Source organism: Phoca vitulina, unplaced genomic scaffold (genome assembly GCF_004348235.1).
Source record: "Phoca vitulina isolate PV1807 unplaced genomic scaffold, GSC_HSeal_1.0 scaffold2, whole genome shotgun sequence".
NCBI lineage: Eukaryota > Metazoa > Chordata > Mammalia > Carnivora > Phocidae > Phoca > Phoca vitulina.
The window spans coordinates 100,329,591-100,355,356 of record NW_022589705.1 but is presented as its reverse complement, the minus strand read 5'-3'; the positions used below and the strand labels follow the sequence as shown (position 1 = coordinate 100,355,356).

At 54.5% G+C, this 25,766-nt stretch overlaps 1 protein-coding gene across 2 annotated transcripts; it reads right to left on the bottom strand.

Annotated features, from left to right (window-relative positions):
• Positions 1-1,151: 1,151 nt before the first annotated feature.
• On the bottom strand, positions 1,152-25,667 carry SSU72 (SSU72 homolog, RNA polymerase II CTD phosphatase). Of its 2 annotated transcripts, XM_032395562.1 has the most exons (6): positions 25,473-25,667; positions 16,682-16,825; positions 3,781-3,920; positions 3,126-3,244; positions 1,566-1,652; positions 1,152-1,444 (listed from the first exon to the last, which is right to left on the bottom strand). In XM_032395562.1, the coding sequence occupies exons 1-6, from the start codon at positions 25,550-25,552 to the stop codon at positions 1,400-1,402; spliced, it is 615 nt and encodes a 204-aa protein (XP_032251453.1). In that variant the 5' UTR covers positions 25,553-25,667; the 3' UTR covers positions 1,152-1,399. The 2 variants fall into 2 exon arrangements, with proteins under 2 accessions (XP_032251453.1, XP_032251459.1); XM_032395568.1 differs by having other exon boundaries at positions 1,152-1,652.
• Positions 25,668-25,766: the final 99 nt, after the last annotated feature.

Below are 25,766 nucleotides of genomic sequence, written 5' to 3'. Positions count from 1 at the left end.
CCCCCCCGGCCCCGGCCCGATGCTGGGCCCCCGCCGCCTCCGCAGAGGTCAGCCCGCCACGCACCCGCCGGGGAGGAGGCACGGGGCGGGGCGGGCAGAGGACGCCGCCGCTCCCGGGGTCGCTCGGCCGCCGGGCCGCCGCGCTCGCCGCGCCCGCGCGCTCCGCTCCGCCCTCGGCCTCCTCCCTCCGCGCGCTCCGCGCCGCTCCGGCCTCCGCTGCCTGCCCGCCCTCCGCGCCCGCCTCCCGGGAGGGGCCGCGCCGCCCGCCCGCGGGCCCCGCCCCGCGCCGCGTTGCCGGCCGGACCCCTCCCCGGGGGCCGCAGGGCGGGCTCTCGTCCCCATCGGGCCCGGCCCGGCCCTGGTTGCCTGCCCAGCGCCCCTGGACCCTGGGGCCACGTCCAGACCAGACCGAGCGGTCCAGGAGAGGGCACTGGGGTTCGTCCCTAGACCCTCCTCCTGGGCCTCGGGGCCGCCGGCACGTTGGTTAGCACCCGGCTTCCTCCAGCAAGTGCCTGCCTTTAGCGGAGGGCCCTGCAGGGCCGCTGGGGAGCTGCCAGGGAGGTCACTCCAAAGCCATGGCCACATGGCCCAGCAAAAAAACAAAGGATGCCCCACAGTGGTGGCAAGGCCAGCCTCAGTCCCAACTTCCCTTAGGGGTCAGCTCCAGGCACCGGGACTGGGCAGCCTGGAAGCCCAGGCCAGTGTCCATGGTTCTCAGCAGGCTGCCCCATGATCCTGGGAGCCTGGGGAAGAGTCCCTGAGCCAAGCTGTCATCCACAGCCCCAAGACAGCACTGCCCGCGCGGGAGTCCCCGACACTTCCCCACAGGGACCTGAGGTTTTCCACAGCTAGGGGTCAGGAGGGGTCGTGGGGAAGTAAGACTCCTTGGGGGACAACGATCTCAGCCCCAGGAGAAGGTGCCACAGGGAGAAGGGTTCCATTCTTCCAGCAGTCCCCGTGGGCAGCAGGACCTCAGGATCCTGCTAGGAAGTTGGGCTGCCCCACAGGCCCTGGTGCCCCCATCCCCCAACCTCAGAAGGCCCAAGGGTCCCTCCAGAGGGACCTGTGGCAGTTGGGCAGGAGCAGGCCAGCTGGGGACTCAGGACAAAGCGAAGACGACCAGCAACATGGATTTACTGGACAACTGCAGGTTCTTTCCTAGCAAGGTAAAGCCCATTGCTTTATTCAGGTTATTTGTACATTCCAGCAAGTTTGGGGGGCAGAGGGGAAGGGACCACCATGAAAGCCACAAATGCATGGGGGAAATGTACCATAAACCGTTGTTTACTTTTCTGGGTAAAGAAAAAACCTTTATAATCAACATCCCACTCGTGAAGTAAAAGCGGGAGGGAGAAAACGTGATTGTTTTGAATCTGGCATCGGTGTGTCCTCGCATTTCCTATGCACAGTTTATTGGGTACCACTGCCCTGGCCGGCAGAATACCTAAAAGTAAAAACAAATATCAGGAAGGAAAAAGTATTAACAAAAGGAAGCTCAAAAAGACGGCTTCAGGAGGGTGGGCGGCGCGCCGGGCGCCAGGCCAGGTGGGTCAGTAGAAGCAGACCGTGTGCAGGAAGGCTCTGCCGCTCTTCTCCTCGAACTCCTGAAGCAGCTCATCGATCTCGTTCTCCATGTCCTCTGTGTGCTGAATCTGGGGAGAGCACACAGGCCACCCTGAGCCCCGGCCCCACCCCTGCCCCCAGCAGAAGCGAGAGCAACACCTGCTGAGCTTGTGCTGTCCTCCGCTCTGCAGACTCATTCCCACCCACCCCAGGCCGGAGCCTGAGGACAGAGGGGTGGGGGCAATCCCACCAGGGAAGGGAGGCAGAGAGCCTGCAGCCGGGCCTGCCCTCGGACGCCCCCCGTACATGAACTATGGAAGCTCACGGCCCCTCCTGCCCCCACTCTGCCAAGGTGCAGTCACTTGCTCAAAGGCACCCAGTGACGAAGCCAGCCCAGGCTCTGCAGTGCAGCTGAACATCTGTGGCCTCCATCCTAGTGCTGCCCCTAGCATAACCCCCACGTTGTGAGACCCACAGATGTGTGCAGATGTGGCCGGACGTCCCCTGGTGGAGAACCACCGCCCTAAAGGAGGAGGTGCAGCCAGCGGCCAGCTCGAGGCTGATTCAGGGCTGGTATGGGCTGGACCATGGCTGAGGCTATTCACTGGCCTGAGTCTTGGCCTGTAAGCAGTGCCACTCTGAAGTGAAGAGCAGCCCCTCTGTAACTCGCTTGTCAAGGTGACCCAAATGGAAGTCACATGTGCAACTTCTGGGACTTGTGTTCCTCTTCAGCCCATTCTCCTGCATAATGGCCAGAACATGGGCACAAGTGCTACAGCTTCAGCAGCCATGCTGGGCCATGAGGCATCTTGGGAACAGGAGCTGTGCTGGACGCAACGAGAGAGGAGGACCTGGGCCCCTCCCGTGGCAAACCAGTCCAGGCCTGCCTGTCTCTGGACTTCTTGGTTAAGCCACATGTTTCACTCATTTTTCTGTCACTCAGAGTCAGCTGACTTAAATGCAGATCTCACCGGCAGAACCTATGGGACAAGGCATATGGGTCTCTCCTTGGGTAGGTCCTTTTGCCAGGCCTAAGAGGAAATGGTTTGCTCTGAGCATAGCTGCGTAGTAGCTGCAGAGCCCCTACGGTTTTCCACACAAGGCAGGATGCCCAGGGCCACTCCGGGAAGGCCAAGGACCCACAGGTCCTGAGGGTGCAGAAGAGGACATGACAGCACCCACAGAGCTCTGGGGGCCCCTGGGCTCTGCTAGACCTGATTGGGATTTTGGCAGAAGCTCTCGGTGGGCACACGGCCAGACACTGAGCAGGACACTGCACTTCCATCACCCGAAGAAAAAGCACAGAAGCAAGTTCTTAAATCAAAGCCGCGTGGTCGATGGGCGCCTCTGTGCTGATCTGGGTTTGAACATCTGAAATTACCCCAACATGAACACGAACTAAACTGCGTGACAGCCCCTTTCCTGGTAAAACCTTTGTGTCAGGAGGAGATGGTCCTGGTCATGTCCTCCGGCAGAGACTGTTCCCGGGGACCCCAGGGCAGGCACACCTGGACCCCTGGGCCAGAGCAGGAGTGCGGCAGCGGCAGGGGCGGGACACTCACGCACTGGCACAGCTCGCAGATGAGGAACGCCCCCAGGGTGGCCTCTTCGTGGTTGTCCTGGATGTCCACGTTGATCACGTGCACTGGCTGGCAGGTCTCCTGCTCTCTGGAATTCAGATCTAACAGGCCCAGGATGACACGGCGGTCAGAGGCCGTGGAACCAGGGCACCTGCTCTACCCGTCCCTGGCCCTGGGGTGGTCAACCAGGCTGAGCACTCCCAAGCCCGGTGTGATTCAAGGAACCCTGGTGATCATCAGCCTCAACGTGCCGACCAGCTGGTCTCACTCACGAACAGCCAGGCTGCCTGGAGTAGAGCATCCGACAGCATTTTCACTCGCCAAGTACCAGGCCCCTGGTTCCTTCGTTTCACACATACTCTTCATGCACCCCAAAGACCTTAAAACCTGCACTATGTGCTCAGCCAACACACAGGTGGTTCTGCATGGATGAACATGACCAGCCAAAGGCTACAATCTCCCACCCCCCCTCCATCCTCAGGTGGGCCCTGCAGGCTGGGGGCCTCCTCTCTACGGCCCTGACCACCTTCCCCAGCCCTGGAAGCAGCTGCACGTCCTGCCCAGGGAGGCCACTGAGGCCATGACAGGCGGAGAAGTGGCCCAGGCACTCCGGGCACACTCGGGTCTGCAGCCTTACCTTCCACCACCTGATCGTACACTCTCTCTTCACAGGTGAGGATCAGATCAAACAGGTCTCTGCAGTTCTGGAACCTTTCTGGCCGCGGCTTGATCCTCTTATTTCTGTCCAACATATGTAAGATGCCATTCTGCGTATAGCTAAGTGCTAGAGTCAAGGAACTTTAGAAAGACTTTTCTCAAACCCAGGAGGCGCCTAAACCCCCGCCCAGCTCAGCACCTTGAGCATACACCAGCACGGCCCTGCCCAGCAGGTGCATCGAAGCAACGGAAGGGTTGAGGCAGTTCTGGGGAGTGGGCCGTGCCCGTCCCCTGGGTCCTGCAGAAGACAAGCCCGTGGGGAAGGCGCTTGCCTTAAGCCCTGCAGACTGGCCCTGACCAGCATCTCTACACACGCTCACCTCAGCCTGCCAGGCTGGCCACAGCCTTCACACCAACCCCTTTCCAGAAAGCAGACACCTGGTATCTGCAACCTTCACTCTCCTTTCTTCCGCCTGCTGCTTCGACGACTCCGGCAGCAACGCGGTGACCATTCACCCTGAGCACGAGCTCTTCAGCAAAGACAGAGCCAGTCCCCCACGTCTGCTCAGTCACAGCAGCACCAGAAAAATCTGGAAACCACCAAGAAAGGGAACTTCAGCAGCAAGAAGAGGGTGCAGGGGGCAGAAGCCCCAGGTTAACTGAAAATAGAGAGTGAGGGAGGCCCAGAGCCCCGCGGGGCTGAGGGGACACACACAGGCCCTGCAGCAGAGGTGCGCGGCCTACCCCCACCCAACCCCAGTGGCCCGGTCTGTACTGAGGGCCGCAGGGATAGGGCTCACCGCCCTCAAGAGACTGGGACAAAGGCCCTAAAGACGCGGCCATGGTCTCTAAAGGTCGTTCCTGACAGCTGGGGATAAGCACCTCGTTAATTCTGTTTAAGAGACACAGACTAGCTGACTGAGGATTTCTGAGGGATACATTTAATGGCTTTCCCAGATGTTAAGTTACAACAATTTGCTTAAGCTCCTATTATTCAAAATACATTTCCTGCCTTTCTAGAGAACTTCCAGAATGTATTCAAGCAGTCTACGGAAGAGTTCTAAGTTGAAAAGACACGTGACTGTTAGCCGGGAGGTGCTTTTCCATCTGGTCATTTTTTAGCCAAGCGTCCCACCCACGACGCACATCCCCGGGCTGGGCCCGCCGCCGGCCCACCCCCCCCTGCTGCCGGCCCACCCCCCCCTGCTGCGCCCGCCCGGGGCGGCTGTGCAGCCACACGCAGGCCGAGCAGCACTCGGCCCTTCACGCGCTTGGCGTCCGAGTCCAGTGTGAACACAGCTCGGAACAGGCCCTGTGTGAACAGGGAGGATAGAGGCGGCCGAAGCAGTCAGGAGGGCCCGTGGTCCCGCTGCCCGAACTCCTGCCGGCAGGACGAAGACCGCCGAGCTCCAGCGCGTCCCCGGAGACAGACCGCCACCCAGGGGCGTGCAGCTCGCAGCTCGCCTCTGGCTCCCAGGCCCCGCCCTTGAGGAGGGATGGGGCCACTAGGCGCTCAGCAGCAGTGCCCCTAGGGCCCTGCCAAACTGCCCCTCCTTTACTTAAGCCTCAGTGATTTACATAGAAGAGGAACAAACGAAAGAAAAAGTGCCTAGTTCAGGGATCAAACCCCAACCCTCAGTAGTGGATGAGGAAAGTAGTGACAGTAGCCCATTTGGACTGACTTCTGGCAAACAACAGTGATGCAAGGCCCGGGCTGGGCCAGGTGGAAGTGCACAAGCTAGGAGCCCTTGGAGATGAACCCACAAACCCACCGGCTGCTCCAGAGCCCCCTGGAAACCACGCGAGGACAGGAACAGGATGTGACACCACCGGAGTGCAGCGAGATGCCCCAGCGCACACAGGCCTGGACCAGCCACCAGCCTGGCTGCCCGTGTTGAGTGAGCGGCCAGCCAACTCCCAAAGGCAGGATGGCGCCGCCAGGGACGGCAGGGCAGGAGGCCAGAGTCTCACCGCAGGTCACACCCTCCTGAGAAAGGAGCTCCCTTGACCGGACTAGGAAACTGGGTTCCTAGGTGGGTGGGGGCATAGGATGTGGCATGCGGGCGCCCCCTCTCCCCAGCACCCTGACCAAAAGTGCCCTGGGATGGATCGGGGGGAGCCTCCTAGTGAAGCTTCAGCCTCCACGTGAACCTGAGATACTTCCTGAAGGCTGAGGAGATGGGGATGAAGCCACAGGTACGCATTCCTGCTCTTGTGCAATGCAGACCTCTGGGTGAGGCCCCCCACCCCTGCCCCGCTGAGCAACGTGGTCTGAGGCCGAGGAGCCACCATGCTCTCCTAAGCCCCGGCCTTCAGAAGGCACGTGTCTTCATGCTCTCACCTGCAACAGGTGAAGGAGCACGTGAGTCCGTCCGTCCAACCACCCCCTCCCACAGCTACGAGACCGGCACAGATCTGGGGGCACCTGGAGGGTGGGAGGGCCCAGGGAGAGACCTGGTGCTCTGGGTCCCACCACAGGAAGCACAGAAAGGATCCTCTTGAAACACTCTGGGGTCTTAACCATCCAACGAACAATTCAGACCTTGTCAGAGCGCCACTGCCCCACAGGCCCCAGGTGTTCCCGCTCTGCAACCAGGGGAAGCCAGAAGCTTCACCCTGGGGGGCCCCTGGGCTCCCCTTACACCCACCATAGGGGTTAACACGCTCATGGCGGCAGGGTCAGGCCCTGGTTGGACCAAACTGATTTTCGCCCAGTAAAAGCAAGCCTATTTCAGAGATGCTGAGCGAACAGCCCCGAGGACACACCGGTGGGGTATCAACACCTGCTGTCCCAAACGCTGCCATGCCTAATTCAGGTCTTTCCACTTTCTGGCCTTGGATGTGAACCCAAATCCTATGTAGTTGAGGATTCCCAAGAGTGGGCCACACCTAGAGAACCTGTTCTTTTTGAATCCTATAATCTAGTTTTACTTCCGATTTTAGGCTTGATCAAATGGAAACATAAGACATGGAACAAGAATTCTTATGTGGGGACCCAAGTCCCCTCTGGGGGAAGATCCTCAAAGGCAGCTCAGCTCAGAAGTGCCCAAGCGCCAGCCACCTGCCCTGCTGGCTGGGCCACCGGGGCCACTCTGGACATAGCTGTGGGCGTTGGTGACGCTGAGAGGGTTGCCGCCGTGCTGAACCCAGGCCCATGGTCCCGAGACGGACGACAGCCAGCTGTGCCCCAGGGGCGTGTGGAGCTTCTGAAAGCCCCCCAAAGACTCGAGGACAGAATACAGCATCCAGGTCAGCAGGGCCATGCTCCCGGGAAGCCCAGGGCAATCTCCCAATCCCAAACCCACCACGAGGGACAACTCCCTGGCCCAAGAAATTAGAACCCCCAGTCAGGAGCCTGCCCTTCTCTCTTCTCTGCTGGCCTCAAGAATCCACTGGGACCCCTTCCTGCCCGAGGCTTCCCTCTGGAGTGTGCGACACGTGAGAAGGGGGGGAGGCGTCCAGGGAACCCCCTACATGCAGCTGGAGTCTCTTAGGCACCTGCTCCCCTGCAGGTACCCGGTGGAAGGGCAGCCCCTCAACGGGGAACTCGGTCTTCCCACCCATCGCAGGAACAATTAGTGTTTAGTTCAGATCTCAGGATCATGTAGTTGCAACATTTCTGCCTTCACTTCAAATCAGCACCAACTGAGGCATGAACGGGGCAGGCCTGCGGCCCTGCGACCTCTAGCATTCAGTGGACACACGGGTGGCTGCCCCCCCGGCCCCCGGCCCACACAGTGCGGCCAGGACAGTCCGCTCAGGGCCACAGCGTGAAGCGGTGCCCGGCCCCACACGCCCAGGGCCGGACGCTGTGTGGGCCCTGTGTCACCGAGAATCTGTTGGAACAAAACCTCCCGGGTTTCGTCGAAGGCCTCTTTAAAAACACAACCCCAAGAACCACAGGCAGTGGCCACCAAAGCAGCAGCACAGTCGCACGCCTGCCTTCACGCGGACCTTTCAGGATCATTTCATGTTAGTCAAATGGCCACATCCCCAAAGCGAACAGTGAGGAACACACTGGACCCTCCAGACACACGAGCTCGGCACCTCCCGGAGAACACAGCCCCCGAGAGCCCGCCAGGAGATGTCAACATCACCATTTTTAGGCACAAATGTTACTTAGGTGAAAAAATAAAGAACATTAGGAAAACAAGCCTCTGGGTTTGCACATTCAGGGTGTGGGGATCCGAGGCCTCCCTGGGCCACCAACCTGCCACGTGGCGATGCGAATGCTCTAAGTGGGGACCCAGGCCTGGGAGGCGAGGCCCGCGGGCAGCAGGGACCAACAGCAGGCACACCGAGGCAGAGGCGCCCACGACCGCACACACAATCGCAGTGGCGGCGAGGTCCCTTTTGCTGGGCTAACATTGGCAGAAAACGTGTTGGGACGAAGGCCTCTGCGTTTGCGATCACACTGTGCGCGTGCCTGTGGCATCAGCCCCAGTCGCAGCATCGTCCAGGGCGGCCCCCAGCCTCACTGGGGACCGTTCCAGTTCTGAGGAGGGGGCAGCTCTCGTCTCATCTGAGTGATCGGCACTCGGGGCGCGCAGAAAGATGCTGCCTGATCTGCCTAACCTGGCACTTTGCAAGCTGTGCTGCTTGGAACAGATGCTTCTGGGAGGTGCCAGCCGCCCCACGTGGACAGACTGCCCCCCACGCAGCACAGCAGTTTCTGCTCCCCTCTCCGGCTGATCTGCACCAAGCATCGGCGGACTGTGGACGGGAGGGTTAAGCCATCCCATTTCCTCAAAGGAAACACCCCCCTTTGAACGGGGTCTCAAAGTACTGGCCGGACAATTCTTCGATCCTTCGTGCCGGCAGCCACCTGCTCCAAAACCTGGAGGTGGGGGTAGTGGGGTCAAAGTTCAGGACCTCGCCTGAGGCTCCTCCAGCTTTAGAGAGAGAGAGGGTCTCACTCCTGGCCGCTGTAAGTCGGCGGATGCGAGCAGATGACAAGGGTCCACCGTAATGCACGGTCCAGCAAGGCTGAGTTTGAGTAGGTTGTAGGAGACTTTTAAATAACAGAAGTAGTAGATGACCACTTGTCCAAATAGGGTAAAACACCGTATTCATTTAAATTTGAGAGAATGGTCGCCAAAAAAACTTTTTAAAATAACATGGCTGGATAAATAAATTACAGTGGGAAAAATATTTTGTCTTTGTGCATGTGTGTGTTTTTAAAGCAGGCTCTACGCCCACCATGGGGATCGAAGTCTCAACCCGGAGATCAAGAGTCACAGCTCCACCAACGGAGCCGGCTGGGCAGCCCCCTTAGTGTCTGTTTCACAGACACGCGCACCTACCCCCAGCTGTTTAATTTTATAAAAATTTTAACCTCAAAACAAAAAGCTGAGCCTGAAGATGAAGACTTTTAGTGAACACGTACTTTTTGAAACTTTTTGAAGAAAAAGTTTTAAAATTATGAATTTTAAATCTGCAATACCATGTCTTTTCTACATAAATGGTTCGAGACTGGACTAAGTCCCAACCAAGCCCCCCGTGGGGAGAAAGGCTGAGTCCAGCAGCAGGGGATGGCGGCCGCCGCGGGGACAACGCGCGGAGCTCTGCCGGCGGAAGGCAGCAGCCTGCGGGCTGGGAACGGCTGCAGCCACCCAGATGCCCGACTTGACTGCAACCGAGTACAAGGGAAAAATAAAATGACCCTCTGCCTCACTGAAATTCTAGTTACTTAGTGATTTAAAGAAAAATAGTTGTCTTACCACAAAATTTAAGAATCTTAAAAAAGGAAAAAAAAAAAAAAAGGTAAGCCAAAAGCAGGAACAGGACACAGGAACTAAACCAAGCCCAGGGTGGTCACTGAGCTGCAACGGTCCCTGCCTGACCCCGCCCCTGCTCAGCTGCGACACCGTCCACACAACGCATTTGGCACAACCAACCTGTCTACCTCGGAGGGAGGATGAGGAGTCCATCCAAGGGGCCAATGGTCACCGTAAACCAACCCACCCGCCCCCAGCGGACTCCTCATGGGGACCAGCGGGGGAGGCCAGAGCCACAGGCCTCTGGGGACAGCGGGGACAGCCAGTGGGGAGAACAGCCGTGGCCGAGGATGAGCGGACGGCGAGGGTCACCATCAGCAGAAATCCAAGCTGAGCAGAGGCCATGGAGAGAGAAGGGCGTCACTGAGCATCTCCCGCTACCTGGGATGCACCCAGAACTGCGTGAAACAGGGCCTGGCAGGGGCTTTTCCTTATAAAGACCTCAAAATCTTACTCTTGGGGGTAACAGTGATGCCCAGTGTGCCCTGAGTGGGGCTGGGACAGGGACGGCTGCCGTCCAGGAAGAGGCCCATCGTCCAGGTGCAGAACGTGTGGCTCAGACCTGCTCTGGGGCCAGGGCAGACACCAGGCCCGCCCCGAAGAAGGTGCTGATGACAGTTCTTTCCCACTCTTCACGATGTGTGTCCTCCAAGGCACTCTGACGAAGCTCCTTGTTTTAGAGGTCACACACCCACTGGGAGCCCCCTCTGGACAGAGGGCTGAGGGCATCTGCTGGCGACACAGTGTGGGCAGGACGACGCCCTGATGTGGTGCCTACACTCTACACTCCCAAATGCAGTCGTCTGTACCAAGGGGGACGCAGCTGGAGCAGCGTCTCCACTCGGGGCTCCCTCAGTGGGCACTCGGCCCCCGAGGCTGGTGGAAGAGCCGTGCCTGTCGCTGTAAGGACCACTGGGACTCAGACCCACACCTCCTGCTTGGCCTGGCATCTCCCTGGAGCCCTCCCACTCAACCCCCTGCACGTCCTCCCGCTCAAGGCCTGGCCAGGCCCCCCAGCCCTGGGAAGAGCATGCACTCCCACATGCCCACCGAGCCCACCCCCATCAGAGCTCACGGCAGCTCACCTGATTTCCACCATCCAGTGCTGGCTACGTGCCACAGGCCGCACCAACCCCGAGGTTAGATTCAGGGGCGAAAGGCCAAAGGAGACCACACATGTAGAAGCATGCCAAGTGCTACCAAGCAGAGGGCAAAGAGGAAAGGCCCAAGTAAAGGGGGACACGCGGGAACCCGGGCCACCCCTAACCTGTATGGATACAGGAGACACCCCTCAGCCCGTTTTCAGGGCAAAGCACTAAAGAGTATGGAAGGAAGAGATTTCTTACGGCTGCTCTTAAGCCAGCAAACTGTAGGACAGGAGTGGCACGCGGTGGCCTCACCACAGCCCGCAGGTCTGGTCTCTACAGGCCTCACAGGGGCCCACTGCACCCAGCACCTCTGTCCCCCTTCCTCCCTGTCCTGAGAGGAAGAAGACAGCTGGAGAGGCAGAGCCCAGTGCTTCCGGGAGGGGGCAGGTTTGGGGCCACCCTGGGGTGTCGCAGGTCTTCACAACAATACAAACACAGCCCACCAGCCACCAGAGGGAGGACTGGTTGGCGGTAGGTGGGAGCCTCGGACAGAGCCCTTGGCACACTGCGGGAGAGTGGGAAAGGCAAAGAGCAAACAGCTTTGAGCCTGGCATCTTCTGAAAGGGCTGTGGGGACAGCTGGAATCCCAGAACCACACTCTGAGAACCACTAAATAAAAAGCTTTCGAGCTAAGACTTCCTTCTATTAAGAAATAAATTCATTTTGGAAATCCAAGCAGTTTTTGCAAAGCACGTAAGTTGCACAAACGAGAACCTGGGAACCCCTGGAGGAAATTTCAAAGTCAGCTCCTGAGCCACTGGACCCAACCTAGCTGCTGCGCCACCATGAGGCTCGGCGGCCAGGAGTCCTGGCTGGTCTACAGTGTCCTCCTCCCACCACCCGTGAGGTTACTAGACAATGTGAAACCACCGGTGTGATCTACTTCATATAACCCACTTTCAACACGCCTGGAGTCAGCATCTCACCTACCGTGGGCTGGGAAGACCAGGTCTGTTCCCTGCCCTGGGCAAGCTCTGGAAGCCGTGGGCGAGGTCAGCGTGGCTCTGTTACGCCCAGATGCGCAAGTGACCCCTGGCAGCTACCCAGCCGTCTCTGTTCAACATCCGGCATCTCCCCAGATGAGACATGATGGCGGCTCTTCTGCCTCCTCTGGAGTATCTTAAGGCCATGATTTATATTTTTAAAACACGAGTGCCTTCCTAAAACCTGAAAGCTTAAATATCAGCAAAACTAGAACAGAGTTTCTCTAGAAATCAGTGTTTGGCTTAGGAACATGCTCATTTGTTAAACAGATAAACACTGTTTTCAAAAACTACTTAAAAACGTAGCTGCCAACCAGTGTGAAACAAGATAGGATCCAATGTTACAGCGGAAGCGAAGACAGCGCCCGACACCTCAGGGGCGGCGAGCCGTCCGGGGGCAGGTTAACAAAACACGGGCTTGAGCTGCAGGAACCGTTCCCACGACAGGCCCAGCAGGAGAAGGCACGCTGAGCTTCAAACCAGAGCCCGGGGACACCCCAACAAAAGGAAAAGGCCAGTGGCCCTACTGCAGAACAACAGGGATCAGGAGGCTGTGGGGATCTACAATCTTAGAAATCATCTTTATTTTCAGCTTTTACCCCAAAGCATGAAAAAGTGCACCGTGAAGAACCGGGTATACATACAGCGGACCCTTGAACACCACCAGGGTGAGGGGCGCCCCCTGCAGACGAAAATCCAAGTATGACTGACTCTCCAAAAACTTGACAGCCCACTGTTGACCAGAAACCTGGTAACATCAACAGCGCACGAAGACAGTTTGCAGACATCATATACTCTATTCTTAGAATAAAGTAATATGAAGAAAAAATGTTAAGGAAATCATGAGAAAAGACAGTTCCAGGACTGTGCTGGATCATCAAGAGAACTGCCCATCCGCGGCCCCGTGCAGGGCACACCTGTGTCGCTCGGGGTCACCTGCACACATACAGCCCAAGGCCTAAAAGACAGCACAGCCAGAGGATGACAGTGAGTATGTGGTTTAAAAAAGGCTAAATCCCTAAGGTGAGTACAAAAGGTGGGAGAACAATTAGGAAAGTGTGCTGGATACAGGCCCCCAAGTGTGTCCTAATTGCGCGGACAAAGTCAGGATCCCAGAAAGTGCTCGTTCTACTTGTGTTTCCAATCAGAGTTTAAGGAGCAACTGGTCTCTCGTATTAAAAATCCCACTATTATTTAAAGATATAGTTACTTGCTTTTTAAGATAAGTGATTTTGTAGTTCCCAAAGCGATGATCTACTGAAAGGTCTGAGATGGGCTCCCCATCACGCCTCACGCAGAAGCCCCCCGGGGCCCAGTGATCCTGGGCGTGAGGTCCCAGCCGGGCCCTTCATACATGGAGAAGGAACGACGTTCTCATTCCAGCGAGGGTCCTCCAGGCAGGCTGAGGGCTCAGCTGCAGACTCCCGCTCCCTCAGCGAGGGCAGCCCAGGGCAGCTCCAGCCTGGCACATGGCTCTGGAGGGAAAAGAAGAAAAACTCCCGAAGTCTACCTGGGAGCTGCGCTGAAGCCCACAGGGCAAAACGCCAGGTTTAAGGCTGCTCCGTATTCAAAATAACTCCCAGGCAAAGGAGGACAAAAAGGTGAAGAGAAAGAAGATTACATTGAAAAATAGCTTGATCCTCGCCACCACACGGGCGAGCCTCAAAAACATGCTGGGGGGAGCCCACTCCAGAAGACACCACACGCTGCAGGGCTCCGTGTGTAGGAACCGTGTGGGAGAGGCACACCCAGACACAGAAGGTAGACCGGGGTTGCTGGGGCAGGGGGTTTCCGTGGGGGGGGGGGGGGGAAGGGGGGGAGGGGCACAAAGGGGGGCACGTGATGGAATGAGCATGGGGTGTGGTCTACAACTGACGAGTCACTGAACTCTACCTCTGAAACTAATGATACACTGTGTTAATTAACTGAATTTAAATAAGATTTAAAAATGTGCTAGAATCTGCCGTGGCAATGCTGCACAGCCCCGTGAGACACACTGGCGCCCACGGACTGCACTTCACCCGCTACGTGGACTCTCTCCCAACACTGCTCTTCTGTATAAAACCCACGGCACCCCTGGCTAGAGAGAAACCGGACGTTTCCGGTGGCCTGCGCAGCGTCAGGCCAACTTGGATTCCCTGTACTACAGTAGATAATCCCCACAGGGAACTGGTAACCAGCCCAGTCTAGCTTTACTAATTAGTTTAGGGTTAGTTTAACAAGGTTTCTAACCCAACTCGCGTCCCTGGCCTCCTCGGTCTCCCAGGGGCAGGTCCTCTGCAGGGACCGCAGGCCAGCGCTTGCCCCCGAGGCCCACCCTGCTCACAGACCGAAAACCACAGGGAAAACCACCTACAAAGAGCCAAACAGTTTCAGAAATAAGGTGCTTTCACACTAATAGGACCGCTGGCCAAAACGTACTGAGAGCTTAATAACGTCAGGGCCCCACACTCAGCCTCAGGAGCGCCGTGCACGCACACACGGGGAGCCCGACCCCCGCCACCAGGCCACTCTGCCTCACCTCCCGGCTTCCACAGAAGCCCCAGTATTCTAGGTTACAGACCTGGCTTCTAGTGCTTCTCTGCTTCTTGTCTCAGATGCCAATGCAGAAGCGACCAAAACACCAGGGCACCCCCCACAGCCATCACTAGTCAAGTATTCCCCTCCCGTGTCCTCGGGGCACCTCCCAAGCCAGGTGTGACTCCCAACACACAGCCGATCCTCCTCCGCCTCCTTCCCTCTGTTCCCCTCAGGCGTGAAAGACCTGTGCCCCCGCCCCCAGAGTCCTGCCAGTGTGCACACCGACCCTGCTGGAGCAGATGCCCCTTCTTCACTGGCCCAGAGCTGAGCTCGGCACCCTTCCTAGAAGACAAAATCCCACCCAAGTGAAGTCAACAAACCGACAAAGGTGTCTCTCTCCCAGTGCCTCATGAGGGGTAATCAAAAGGGGAGGTCCGTGAAGGTGACCTTCCTACGCAGGGTCTCAGGAGGCAAATACTGCTGGTGACAGTGGGAACAGCCATGTCCCCCCGAACACCACACCTTCCCCACGATGCAGCAAAGGCACACACGTGTGGCCGTCTCCTGGACTAGATGCTCCGTGGGGAGACTGTGCATCTGTACGAGGTCAGACCCACAAAGGAGATTCTGAATTCTGAGCATATATATGGTCTCTGCTCCTTCATTCAGAACTGCTAAGACACGCACATCAACCCTCCTACTCCAAATCCCTCTTGTTCCAGTCTTAAAAAGTGGTTAAGTGCTGCCCACTCCTAGAAACAGAAAGATCACGGTCAGCTCCAATGTCAGAAGGCCTCATCTGTAATAACTAAGGTAGTATGATGAGTGCGTTATTATCTGTTTTTGTTTCTCTCGTTGAGTACGAGAGTTTAAAAATGAATGGTGCTAGCTGAAGAATCTTCAAAAACAGACACAGTCTCGAGATAAGCTTAACGACACATGAAGAGTTCATAGCAAGTTAGAAAAACCTGGAGTTAAGGTCACAGGTTTCTCCAGGATAAGGGGCTAGTGGTCAACACTTCTCTGCAAGGCTGAAGGGCGGCTCTCAACACAAAGGAGAATTTCAGGGAGAGCAGCCTTTCTGAGATGCTGCCTCTAGCGGAGCCAGAGCCCGGCCCTCCCTCTTGGCCCAAGGACGTGAGCCGTGCATGGCCCTGCGATACGGAGACCAGGGCACAGCTCACCAGAAATACGCAGGCTCTTCTCCCCAGTGCAGGCTCTGCGGCTCCTGGGAAAGGGGGGCACCCAGGACGACCTCGGGGATGCCGCACTGCAAGTCCTGGACTCCCGCCTCCCACAGACAGCCCCACATGCCCCACTACGGCACTTCGGCCTCAACGCCCCGACCGCTAATTGTAGGAGAGACAGGAGAGCACCGGGGGCAGATGGAGTGACTGTCGGGGTCCAGTTTTACACTTTGCTAGAATGACCTTTGGGGCCACACTCCCCACTAAATAATCTATAGATTTACAGAAAACACGTGTAGTTTATTAAAAATTGCAAAAGCACCAACATGAGGACAGGGTTTTCTCTCTGGTGTTTATACTCCTCTCACTTGGCGTATGTTTGGGCTCCATCCTGAGAACTAGAAGTCCCTCACTGTAACAAGGAGACCCAGAAGTCCCAAAGCAGCATGAGTGATCATGAAGCGTCCCGGGCAAAGGCCAGGCAACAATGATCTGAGCCACTGTATGGCCTGACGCCACATTCATAACATTTGTTTAAAAAATACCTTTCTGGGGGTGCTGGATGGCTCCGTCGGTTAAGCGACCGACTCTTGGTTTGAGCTCAGGTTGTGATCTCAGGGTCGTGAGACTGAGCCCCACGGTGGGCTCTGCGCCCAGCGCGGAGTCTGCTTGGGATTCCCTCTCCTTCTCCCCCTGCCCCTCCCGCTTGGGCACACACTCTCTCTCTCAAAATGAATAATAATAAAAAAATACCTTTCTTTCACATGAGTCTTAAGTAGCAGATCCAGTCTGTTTTGCCTCTTCCTGAAATGAAGTTCTCTCAAATTATGTGCTTCTAACATGCTTCCTTTGGTAGCAAACATGGCAGAGATGTGTGAGGCAGCCTGCCTACGTGTGCCTCGACGCACACTGTGCTCACGTGTGCATTCACACACCTACCTGCGGAGGGGAGCAGCAGGCAGCCCTGCAGTGAGAAAAGCAACTCCACTCTGTGGTTTCTGCCTTCCTCACCCACGCTGCCCTGTTTGACGTTACGTCAGAACCCGCCCTCACCTTGTCAACATGGGCTGCACGTTGGCACCTGCGTGCCCTACACGTCCACCTCCGCGTCACGCGTGCCGTGACTCAGCACACCACGCAGAGGCAGCCGCTAAGTACCTGTGTCACAGACACCCCTAAACTGGAGGTCAGAGTGACACACACGTCAGATGACACCTGCCAGAGACAAGCACGTGGGGTTTTTAAAAGGGCGACCCACTGGGATACAGTTCTTTGTCCTTCCTAAGGAGATCATTGTACATCTGATCATATGTAGTTTTGAAATCATAAACATTTGGCTTGTCGGGTGCTGGTCCTGGGAGCTTCACGTGAGTTCCTGTTCCAAAGGACCGGACACTGAATCCCCGTTTGCTGAAAGACACAGAAGCAGAGAAGAAAAAATCACAGTTGGATTAAGACACAAAATTCTAAAACCAAGGAATATGAAATGGAAAATAGACAAAATGAGTAACTGTTGATACTACTGACATGTTTTTAAATTCTTAACTTTAAGCATTTTCATCACAAATTTTTAAAAATCCTATAGCATACTGGGGCGTCTGGGTGACTCTGTTGAGCGTCCAACTCTTGGTTTCAGCTCAGGTCATAGTCTTGGGGTCGTGGGATCCAGCCCTGTGTCAGGCTCTGCGCTCAGCGGGGAGTTTGCTTGAGATTCTCTCCCTCTGCCCTCCCCCCACTCACGTGTGTGCACGTGTGCTCTAATAATAAATAAATCTTTAAAAAAAAATCCTGTAGCGTATTACACAAAAACTGGATGAAACCAGTCGAGACAGAAGACAGAGGGTCTGCTAACGCATTACCAGGTGGCGTGTGAGCACCACAGCTGTTCACTGCATCCCTCCAGAACCTCCCTGACCCTCAGAGGCCCCACAGACATGCACAGTTAGGCAAGATTTCCTCTGGAACATACCTGACCACTGCCCTGACCTCTGCAGAGGGTTCAGGTTCACAGGACCCCCTAGTGTGTGACTCCTACAAAACTCCCACAGACGTGACAGCCCGCACCACCACAGGGAGCACGTGCCACGCGTCCAGTCCCCGACTTCCTGTGAGCCGGGGCTTGCCGGGAAACCAGAACTGAGAGCCCAGGGGCATCGGGCCCACGGGGGCACCCCCGCAGCCTCTTACATGGTCATGTCGGCCACAAGGCTCCAGAACAAACAGCTCCCAAGCTGCTGTGCACTCTTGTAACCTGGAGTCCAAGGGCAGAGAAGGGACCAAATGTGTCTCCTGACAAACCCGGGGAGTGTGCATGAAGCGCAGCCCGTGAGTGACAACTTGCACTGTTAACAAATGTCATCTGAAAACAAACCTCACAGACATAAGGGCCTATGGTGCCCTGTCACCACAGATAACCTCTCTCGGGTCAGCTGCAGTCCCGTGCCAAAGTTAGTCTGGCGTAGAACTTGCAAGCTTCCAAACTCAGAGTCAATAAAATTTTTAAGTGTTAAAAGCATCTGAAAAAGACCAGCCTTCTCATCACAGCTCTCTATCTGTAAACCATATTAACTTCTGCATCTGAAGGAACTTCCCGGGCGGCAGGACCCGCGGAGAACACACGTGTTTCCGCTGGTGCCTCCATCCTTCTCACAGGCCCGTCTGGCTCTGAAATCCCCCGTGATAACAGTCTCAAGTTTTTCTAGGTTTTGACTATGGAGATATTTTTGGTTTTCACAACAGAGAGGTGCTCCTGGCTCTAGAGGCCAGGGAGGCTGCTAAACCACAGTCCTCCAATCCAAAATGTCAACAGTGCCAACGTGGAGAACACCCTGACATAGAGAATGAAATGAATAAACCCCACAGAGGGGAAAAGGTATGAGCATAAAAGTCACAGGGAAGGAAATAGCTTATCTCACTCATCATAAGAGATGCATCATATGAAGGTCAAAGTCTGCTTATGGGTTAGCACTCCCCCACTGCCTCGTCAGCGCCACACGGTAAGGACATCGTCCCTTCTGCTCACTGCTCTGTCCCCAGCACCCAGAGCAGCACAGAGCGGGCACATAATAAGTATCTGGCAAATGGCAAATGAGTAACAATCTTACACGGGAGGAAAACCTCACTCGGAGGACTTGCGAGCCTCCGGAGAAGGCACCAACGTCCAGCAAGTGGAAACCGCCGTCCCCTCCAACACAGACACTTCACGCTGCAAGTCCATCCTACGGGACACGTGCAGACACATCTGCAAACGGCCCCACCGAAGGACACTCACTGCAGCCCCGGATGTAACCAAAGAAGACAAGAGCCAACCTGCGTGTCCCTCCACCCGGCAGGGTCCTGTTGCCAATGTGAAGAAGGTGAGGGGTGCCACACACGCCACAAATCTCCTGCATTTATTCACAGGAAAAGCGAAGAGTGGAAACGCGTCCAGCTCTAGCGGCACAGGGGCCCGGGAGGCGCTGCGTCCCCGGAGGAGGAGAAGCCCCCACACCTGGCACCTACACGAAGTACCGAGTAAGCACACACCGGAACAGTAACCTTAAAGAGCATCTTGTCACGTTTCATTTCAACACCTCACCTGAGTCCTCTGAGGCTGGTAAGAGCTGAGTCAGGTGCCTGCGTCGCTGAAGTCCAAGCTGTGCAAGCTGGCCCCAGAACATCACTCGTGACAAAGAGCACAGCTAACAGCAGATTTCTGGTTAGCAAACCAAGGCCCACGTATACCTGAACCGTTGAAACAACCCTCAAGATAACCAATGTTTCTGACACTCGATCACACGCGCTCCTGAGACTCACCCTGGGTCGGCAGCATGACCCTCCTCGAAGCCTGCCAGCCCTCAAGTCTCCTTTGAGTTCCCTGTGTGACTCAGGGAAAAGCAAGGAGCCCAGAAGCGGCACAAGTATCCTGGGTGCTGGTAAGCCAACTCCACCGACAATTTCACCTGTGTCCAGGGCTGGTCTACTTCGAGGGCACTGGGCCGGTCACACACCCAATACCCGTATGTCAAGGCACTGCCTCTCCAGCAGGCGGGGGAAAGGAGGGACGTGTGCTATGAAGCCACAGAGCCCACAGAAATAAGACCCCCAAGGACGGGACTAAAGCTTCAAAAACTAAAAACCACCACCCCTTCCACCGGTGGCAGGTTTACCATTCCATTTTGATTCAACAATGTTTCCTAGAGCTTACTATGTGCTGGGGATACAACAGTGATCAAAACAGACCCAACTCCCTCTTCTTCGACAGTTGGGGGGGGGGGCGACAAAGTAGGTAAAATGTCTGGTACACAGGACAGTGAGAGGACAGTGATGGAAAAAGCCACAGGGCAGGAGGAGAGGGGGCCCTGGGGGAGTGGGAAATAGGAGACAGGGCACCTCAGAGGGCTTCACAGCACACACCCCCTGATGCAGAGACCCTGGACAGGGCCCTGGGGTGTTTCAGGTTGGGGTAGGGCAGACAGGCCACCTGAAACCTACCCACAGGGCTCCTGGGAGGCTCCAGATGGAGAGCCCCTGGTGCAGGGACTCACATCCCCCATCCTGCTGGGGCAGCCCGAGTCTGAATCTCCTGGACGATGCCACCTGGCAGGCCCACCTATCTCTTCTACACATCTTCCGTCACAGTAGGTTGAGGCTTGCATTAGGTGTCCGAGTGGAAGATTCTCCACTTTAGTCTGTTCATATCCATAAAAGTAGATCATCCCAAAGATAATCTAGCCCAACATTCCACCTCGCTGATCTTTAATAAGGCTTCCGAGGGGGTGACTGCTGGATCTCCAAAGGGACAGGGGCGACTCTGAATGAAGTCAGCTGACCCCCGACATTAGGAACAGTCTAGGGGCCTCTCACCGCCCACCCCAATTTTCTGAAATGGCAGTCAAGTGTATTTAAAAATAAAATGAAGTGCAGTTTGTTCTTCCCCCAACAGAATGTTCCCAAGTGGCAAAAAGGCTAATTAGCAACAGAAGCGCCGTTTCTTCAAAACTGATGCAACTGACCGAGCAGCCCAACCTGCAGCGTGACAACCGTCTTACATAAAAGAACCAGTGCCATAAAAACATTCCTGACAACCTAGAGGCCTCGTCTCAAGGGCCAACTATTTTGTATGTTTAACTAAGCTTCCAGACAAAATGTTTATCAAATGTCTTCAAAAGTACCAACAACCCTATCATAAAGAACCTATCACAAAAAATGTCCAATTTTGGGAAAGAGAATTGTTTCCATTGTTATCCCAATGGCTAACGGTAAAATGACGACGTTCAAATGAACATCAAAAAGGATCATAAGCAAACATCCAAGTTAACAGCATGGGTTACGTTATGCTTTCTGTTTTCCATAGTGCGATGATTAATCAATTTCAAGCATTTTTTTTTTTTGGCCAAGACTGAAATCCTAGACCTCCAGCCAAACTTCAGAAAGCACACGCTGACTCTAAGTAGGGCGCGATGCACCCGCAATCCCAGGTCACCTTCCCTACAGGCACATCACTCGCTGCTGCTACGTGACGACCTCACACTTACAGAACACAAACCAACCGCTCACGAGCCATCGCACTCGGGGGCCTGCCCGCAACGTCACCGTAGCACAGCCAGAAGACCGCAAGATGAACGCTTCCGAAATGAGTGCGCCAGTGAACTTTACGTCATCACCTGCTAAACACGGGCTGTACACACATCTCAGTACATATTTTCTAGGGCTTACACCTTATTCTTATCCTCCCACAAGGTCAACAACAAAACTGAGCAGCTAAGCACGAGATCATTGTGTCAAGCTTGTAACAAGTGTGCCTTTATGTTTAGCCCCCCCCAGTCAGCACCCCGGCTTAGACGTCTCTCCCTCCACAGCTGCTTTTCCTCAACCTCGGCTTCTTGCTGGCCACCCTGCTCTGCTGGTTGCTGTCAGCCTGTCCAGTGTCCCCCCTCTACCCAGGGCCGGCACAGCAGGCCCTCAAGATCTGGGACTTAGGATGGTCCAGCGACAAACGACCACCAATGTGCTGCTTTCCTGCTCCAACCCTAAGTGGCCCCAAGCAAGGATGTGTTACTAACAGGTGTGAAACTGCTGAACGATCTTCCCTGCTCTAGGCTCCACCTGTTCTCATCTGTAAAAGATTGCAGATGCAGCAAAGAATGTTTTAGCTGTTGGTGCTGTTACCCTGGTCTACCCAGTTTTGAATCCATGTTTGCACAAAAACTGACCCCCCTCCACCGATCCTCCTCACTTTAGTTCTGCCTCCTGAAGATAAAAAACGCAGTCCCTTAAAACCTAGGAAGGCAAATGTGTTCCTCTGTAGGCGGCTCTTCTGCATTCTCTGCCATTCTTAAAGTCATGATTTTTAATCCTTTCACCTTCTTAAATGGTTCCCAGTTTCCTTTCTTCAAGGATGCCTAGAACCAAAATATCAAAAGGTGCAGGCAGAGAGGCTTCAGGGCATAACTGACTATCCCTCCCTGGTAGAGGACAAGAGACTTCCGGAAATGGGTCCAAGACCAGGGCGTTAAGTTCGGCACCGTGACTGGGCACACTCCTACAGCACAACCAGAAGCAGCCTGAGACCTGGTCCCATCTGGGAGAGGACATTCAATCTCGCCCCAAACACAGTGTGGCTGGGAGCCCACACGCTCTGGTCATGATTTGAGAGCCCTACCCCAAATTGGAGAACCATGGGACCTTAGCCGCTTGTTGCCCTCCCCTCACCCTAGCCCCTTCTTCAGCCCATGCTTTCTGGAGTCTCAGCTGTTACTCATCATAACCAGAGCCCCTTATGTCCAAATCCTTACTGTCACTCACAAGCAAGGGCTTCCTGTTCTGGGTACTGTCTTCTCACCTGTGTTAAGTGTGGATGAAATCAAATGGCATTTAGAAAGCACCTGGCAGAGAGCAGCTCAAGAGACTGACTCTCAAGCTGGTTTCCTCATTTGCAGCCTCTGCTCATGTTCCCCAAATCACACTGCCTTAGGACTGAAAACAGACTTGAAAACTCAGTTCAGCAATATGCAGAAGTCTGTCTTTAAAATTTGTTTTGAATGGCTACAATCAGAGAACTTCCAAAAATCAACATGCCCTTAACATCTAGATCGTTTTGAATAAAAAATAATTGGCTCCAAAGGGAAATCTCAATCTACAGTGTACAAATAACAGAAGCCTGTGTGGAAAACACTCCTAAAAAACCTAAAGAGCTCCCAGGGCTGGTATTTGAAACAATTTAGTCTCAAAAGATCAAAAATGATCACCCCAGGGAACATTATGACTAAAAATGCCAACATTTATTACCATTTGTATTTGACTTGTCAGAAAATAGTCAAAGCTGATTTTCAATAGGGCAAAAATAAAATAGGGCTTCATTAATAAAACTACCCCCTGTGCAGGTTCAATTAACTGCATTCCTTTTGATATTTGTCTTCCTGTGTTTCACAAACATCCTCTGTAAGGCCCTGACGGTCATAAGGTCTCAGGTGGTAACAAAACCACCATATCAAGTTCTTAAAGATGCTTTCAAATGCTGTAAATAATCCAAATAGAGATAAAGCCATAAATAATTGTCAAAAGTAAAAATGACATGAGAACTTGTTCCATCTCAATAGCTATTTCAAAACTAAAGGAGGGTGAGATCCTCTTTTGCCCTAGCAGCGTGAAAAAATGAAAATAATGCTCAGACTGAGAAAACAGGAATTCTATAAATAGGTACTTTTCTGGAAGGCAGTCTGGCAAAATATATGAAAATGTAAAATATGCCTACCTTTTGACTCAGCAATTCTATCCCTAGGAATTCATCCAAGAAAACCATCAGAAAACTGTGCAAAAATATTTATATGGCACAAGGATGTTGACATTTTAAGAGTGAAAGATAAAAAACAGCCAAAATGTCTACTAAGCTGGGGTTGGCTACAAAATTAATTGCTGCACAGAATTCCTCTGGATTACTGTATCCTGATTTTGTAACCACTGCCATTACTCAATATGAATAAATGTATTCAAATTCAATACATCAAAATAAGAACTAAAATCTAACATTATGTGAAGAGAAATGACCAAACATTTTAATCTGCCTTCAGTTTAGGTATACACAGGACACACCCAGAAGGTGCCACACCGGTCCCGTGAGGAACAGTCGTCGCCTCATTCTTCAACGTATTCTGTTTACAGAGAGATCTTTTTATAAGCAAACACTATTTTCTAACAAAGGAAAACATTCCCCAGATACAGGTATTTTAGCAATTAAAGATTTATGTCTAAATTAATGTCACATTCACGATGTCAATAATACAGGTTACCCTAAACTTACCTCTTTTTGCCTTCGTTCTGCGTCTTTTTGAACTAAATTTGAAACACAGTAAAATGGGTACAAGCACACCTAAGCATTTCGACTTGCCGATTATTTGGAGGGGTTCTTCTGTACCCCCATTTCCAAAGGAGACCCAGCGCTGTGCCGGCTACCACTGCTTTGAACTACACAAGGACGTGTCACCTTGCAGTGATCTCTCGGGGAAGTATCAGATGGGCAAGTTTTGGAAGTGGTTTCATTGCAAAGCTGCTTCAAGTTAACTAAAGAAACATTTCTCTTTTGTTAGATTTCATCTCAACTTTGTTATGTTGATACTCAGAGCTTGAACTAAAGATCACCAGCCAGAACCAGCAGAAGGAGGCGGTCTCCAGATCACCTGTTCTGAGGACATTAAACTTCATTTTCCTTGAGTAACTTTCCAGGAGTGTTAACCTTACATTCTTTTCCTTAAATTTACTGAACTTTAAATCACTGTAAACTTAATACTAGCACATTTCTAGTTTTAAAACAAGTTTACGATTTTAAAGGTTTTCGTTTAAAAACCACCTTCACACTGAATCGTTAGGTTCAAAGCATCCCATTCTAACAAAAAATGACATTAACTGAATACTGTGGGCAGTGTGGGGATAGGTTAGGAAAAATTAAACTCCTAACTAACTAGCAGATCCTGGAACCCTGACACTTCTACCTTCGTTAAAAAAAGGAGAGAAGGGGCAGGAAATGCTAAGTTTTCCGAGTTACTGAGGAGAGTTCAAGCTGGAATGTGGTCACTAAGAGGAGCGGCACTGTCGTCCTCTACGCCATGTGGAAACTTCGGGAAGAGAGGCAGTTTCAACTGCTTTCCCATCAAAGCTGACATGTCTACCAAACTTTAACTGTAACGCAAGCAGTCAATTTCACATTTTGTGAAGTGATTTTGAACGAAAAAACTTACCAAGCGGGAATAAACTTTTATTAAACGACGTACAACGCCAGGGTCACAAAAGCAGTCAGTACTGACATGTGAACTAGAAGAGCAAAACCGAACTCACGTGCAGTCCGGACACTGGCGGCTGGAGGCTTTGGGGAGGAGGGCATTTTTCTGCTCAAGCATCAGTGTAGAGAGGGACAAATACACAAATCCACGAAGTTAACAAAATAGGCCGTTTCGGTGTTTTGGGGGTTTGGTTGTTTTTTTAAGACTTGCTTTATCCCGAGGTTACGCAGTGCCAGTTTTCCAGCAGACCTGGCAAATACCACAGCCTGGAGACAGCCGTCGGACACGACCGCCTCGTGGACTCCTAACCGGTCTCGGCACTCACCGCCCCGGGTGGCAATCCCACAGAAGGTCCGCTATTTTCAGATGCACAGATATGCCAGCAAAGTGGATGCAAATCCACCAAACCTTTGGGTTTATCGAGTTTTGAGCGACTGGGACCGCTGGGCTCAAAACCTCAATTTTCCCGCGACGCTTAGAAACATGTGGGGCCCCCCGCGGACGACCGAGCCTTGTGGACTCCTCGCTGCGCTCGGCCCCGGGACCAGCGAGCCCAGCGCGGCCCATCCGGCGTCCTTCGGCGGCCGCCTCGCCCCGCCTGCCCGGCCGCCGGCATCGGGCCTAAGGGAGCGGGGACCGGGACGGCCGCCCAACACGGGCCCGGGCCGGGAAGCGGGGCCGGGACCACCGCCTCGCCGCCCAGCACGGGCCGGGCAGGACCGGGGGGAGGGGGGCGGAGGGACGGCCGGTCGGCAGGCGTCCGACAGGGCGCGCTAGGCCAGGGCGGAGGCCCCAACTACCTGAGGATGTTGTGCGCCTCCATGCTCCGGTTCTGGTTGCTCGAGCACACCACCGCCACCCGCAGCGGCGACGACGGCATAGCGGCGGCCTCACCGACCGCGACGCAACCGCTCCGGGACCCCCACCCAGCGGTGGCGCTTCCGCGCGAGCAATATGGCGGCCGCGGCGCCCGGAAGTCATGACGCCAAGGCGGCGGTGGCGGCGGCGACGTAGAGCGTCAGGACGCGAGGCGCAGGCGTGCACGCGGCGTCCTGGCGGCCTACCCGCGCAGGCCCACAGCGCCGGGCCACGGG

Bases quoted from the DNA above. Each gene is read 5' to 3' on its own strand.
- SSU72 (XM_032395562.1), bottom strand. From the start codon at position 25,552: ATGCCGTCGTCGCCGCTGCGGGTGGCGGTGGTGTGCTCGAGCAACCAG. The intron at 3,245-3,780 runs GTAAGGCTGCAG...TGGGCCTGTTAG, and splicing joins GTACGATCAGGTGGTGGAAG to ATCTGAATTCCAGAGAGCAG. The intron at 1,445-1,565 runs GTCTGCTTCTAC...TTTTACTTTTAG, and splicing joins GCAGAGCCTTCCTGCACACG to GTATTCTGCCGGCCAGGGCA.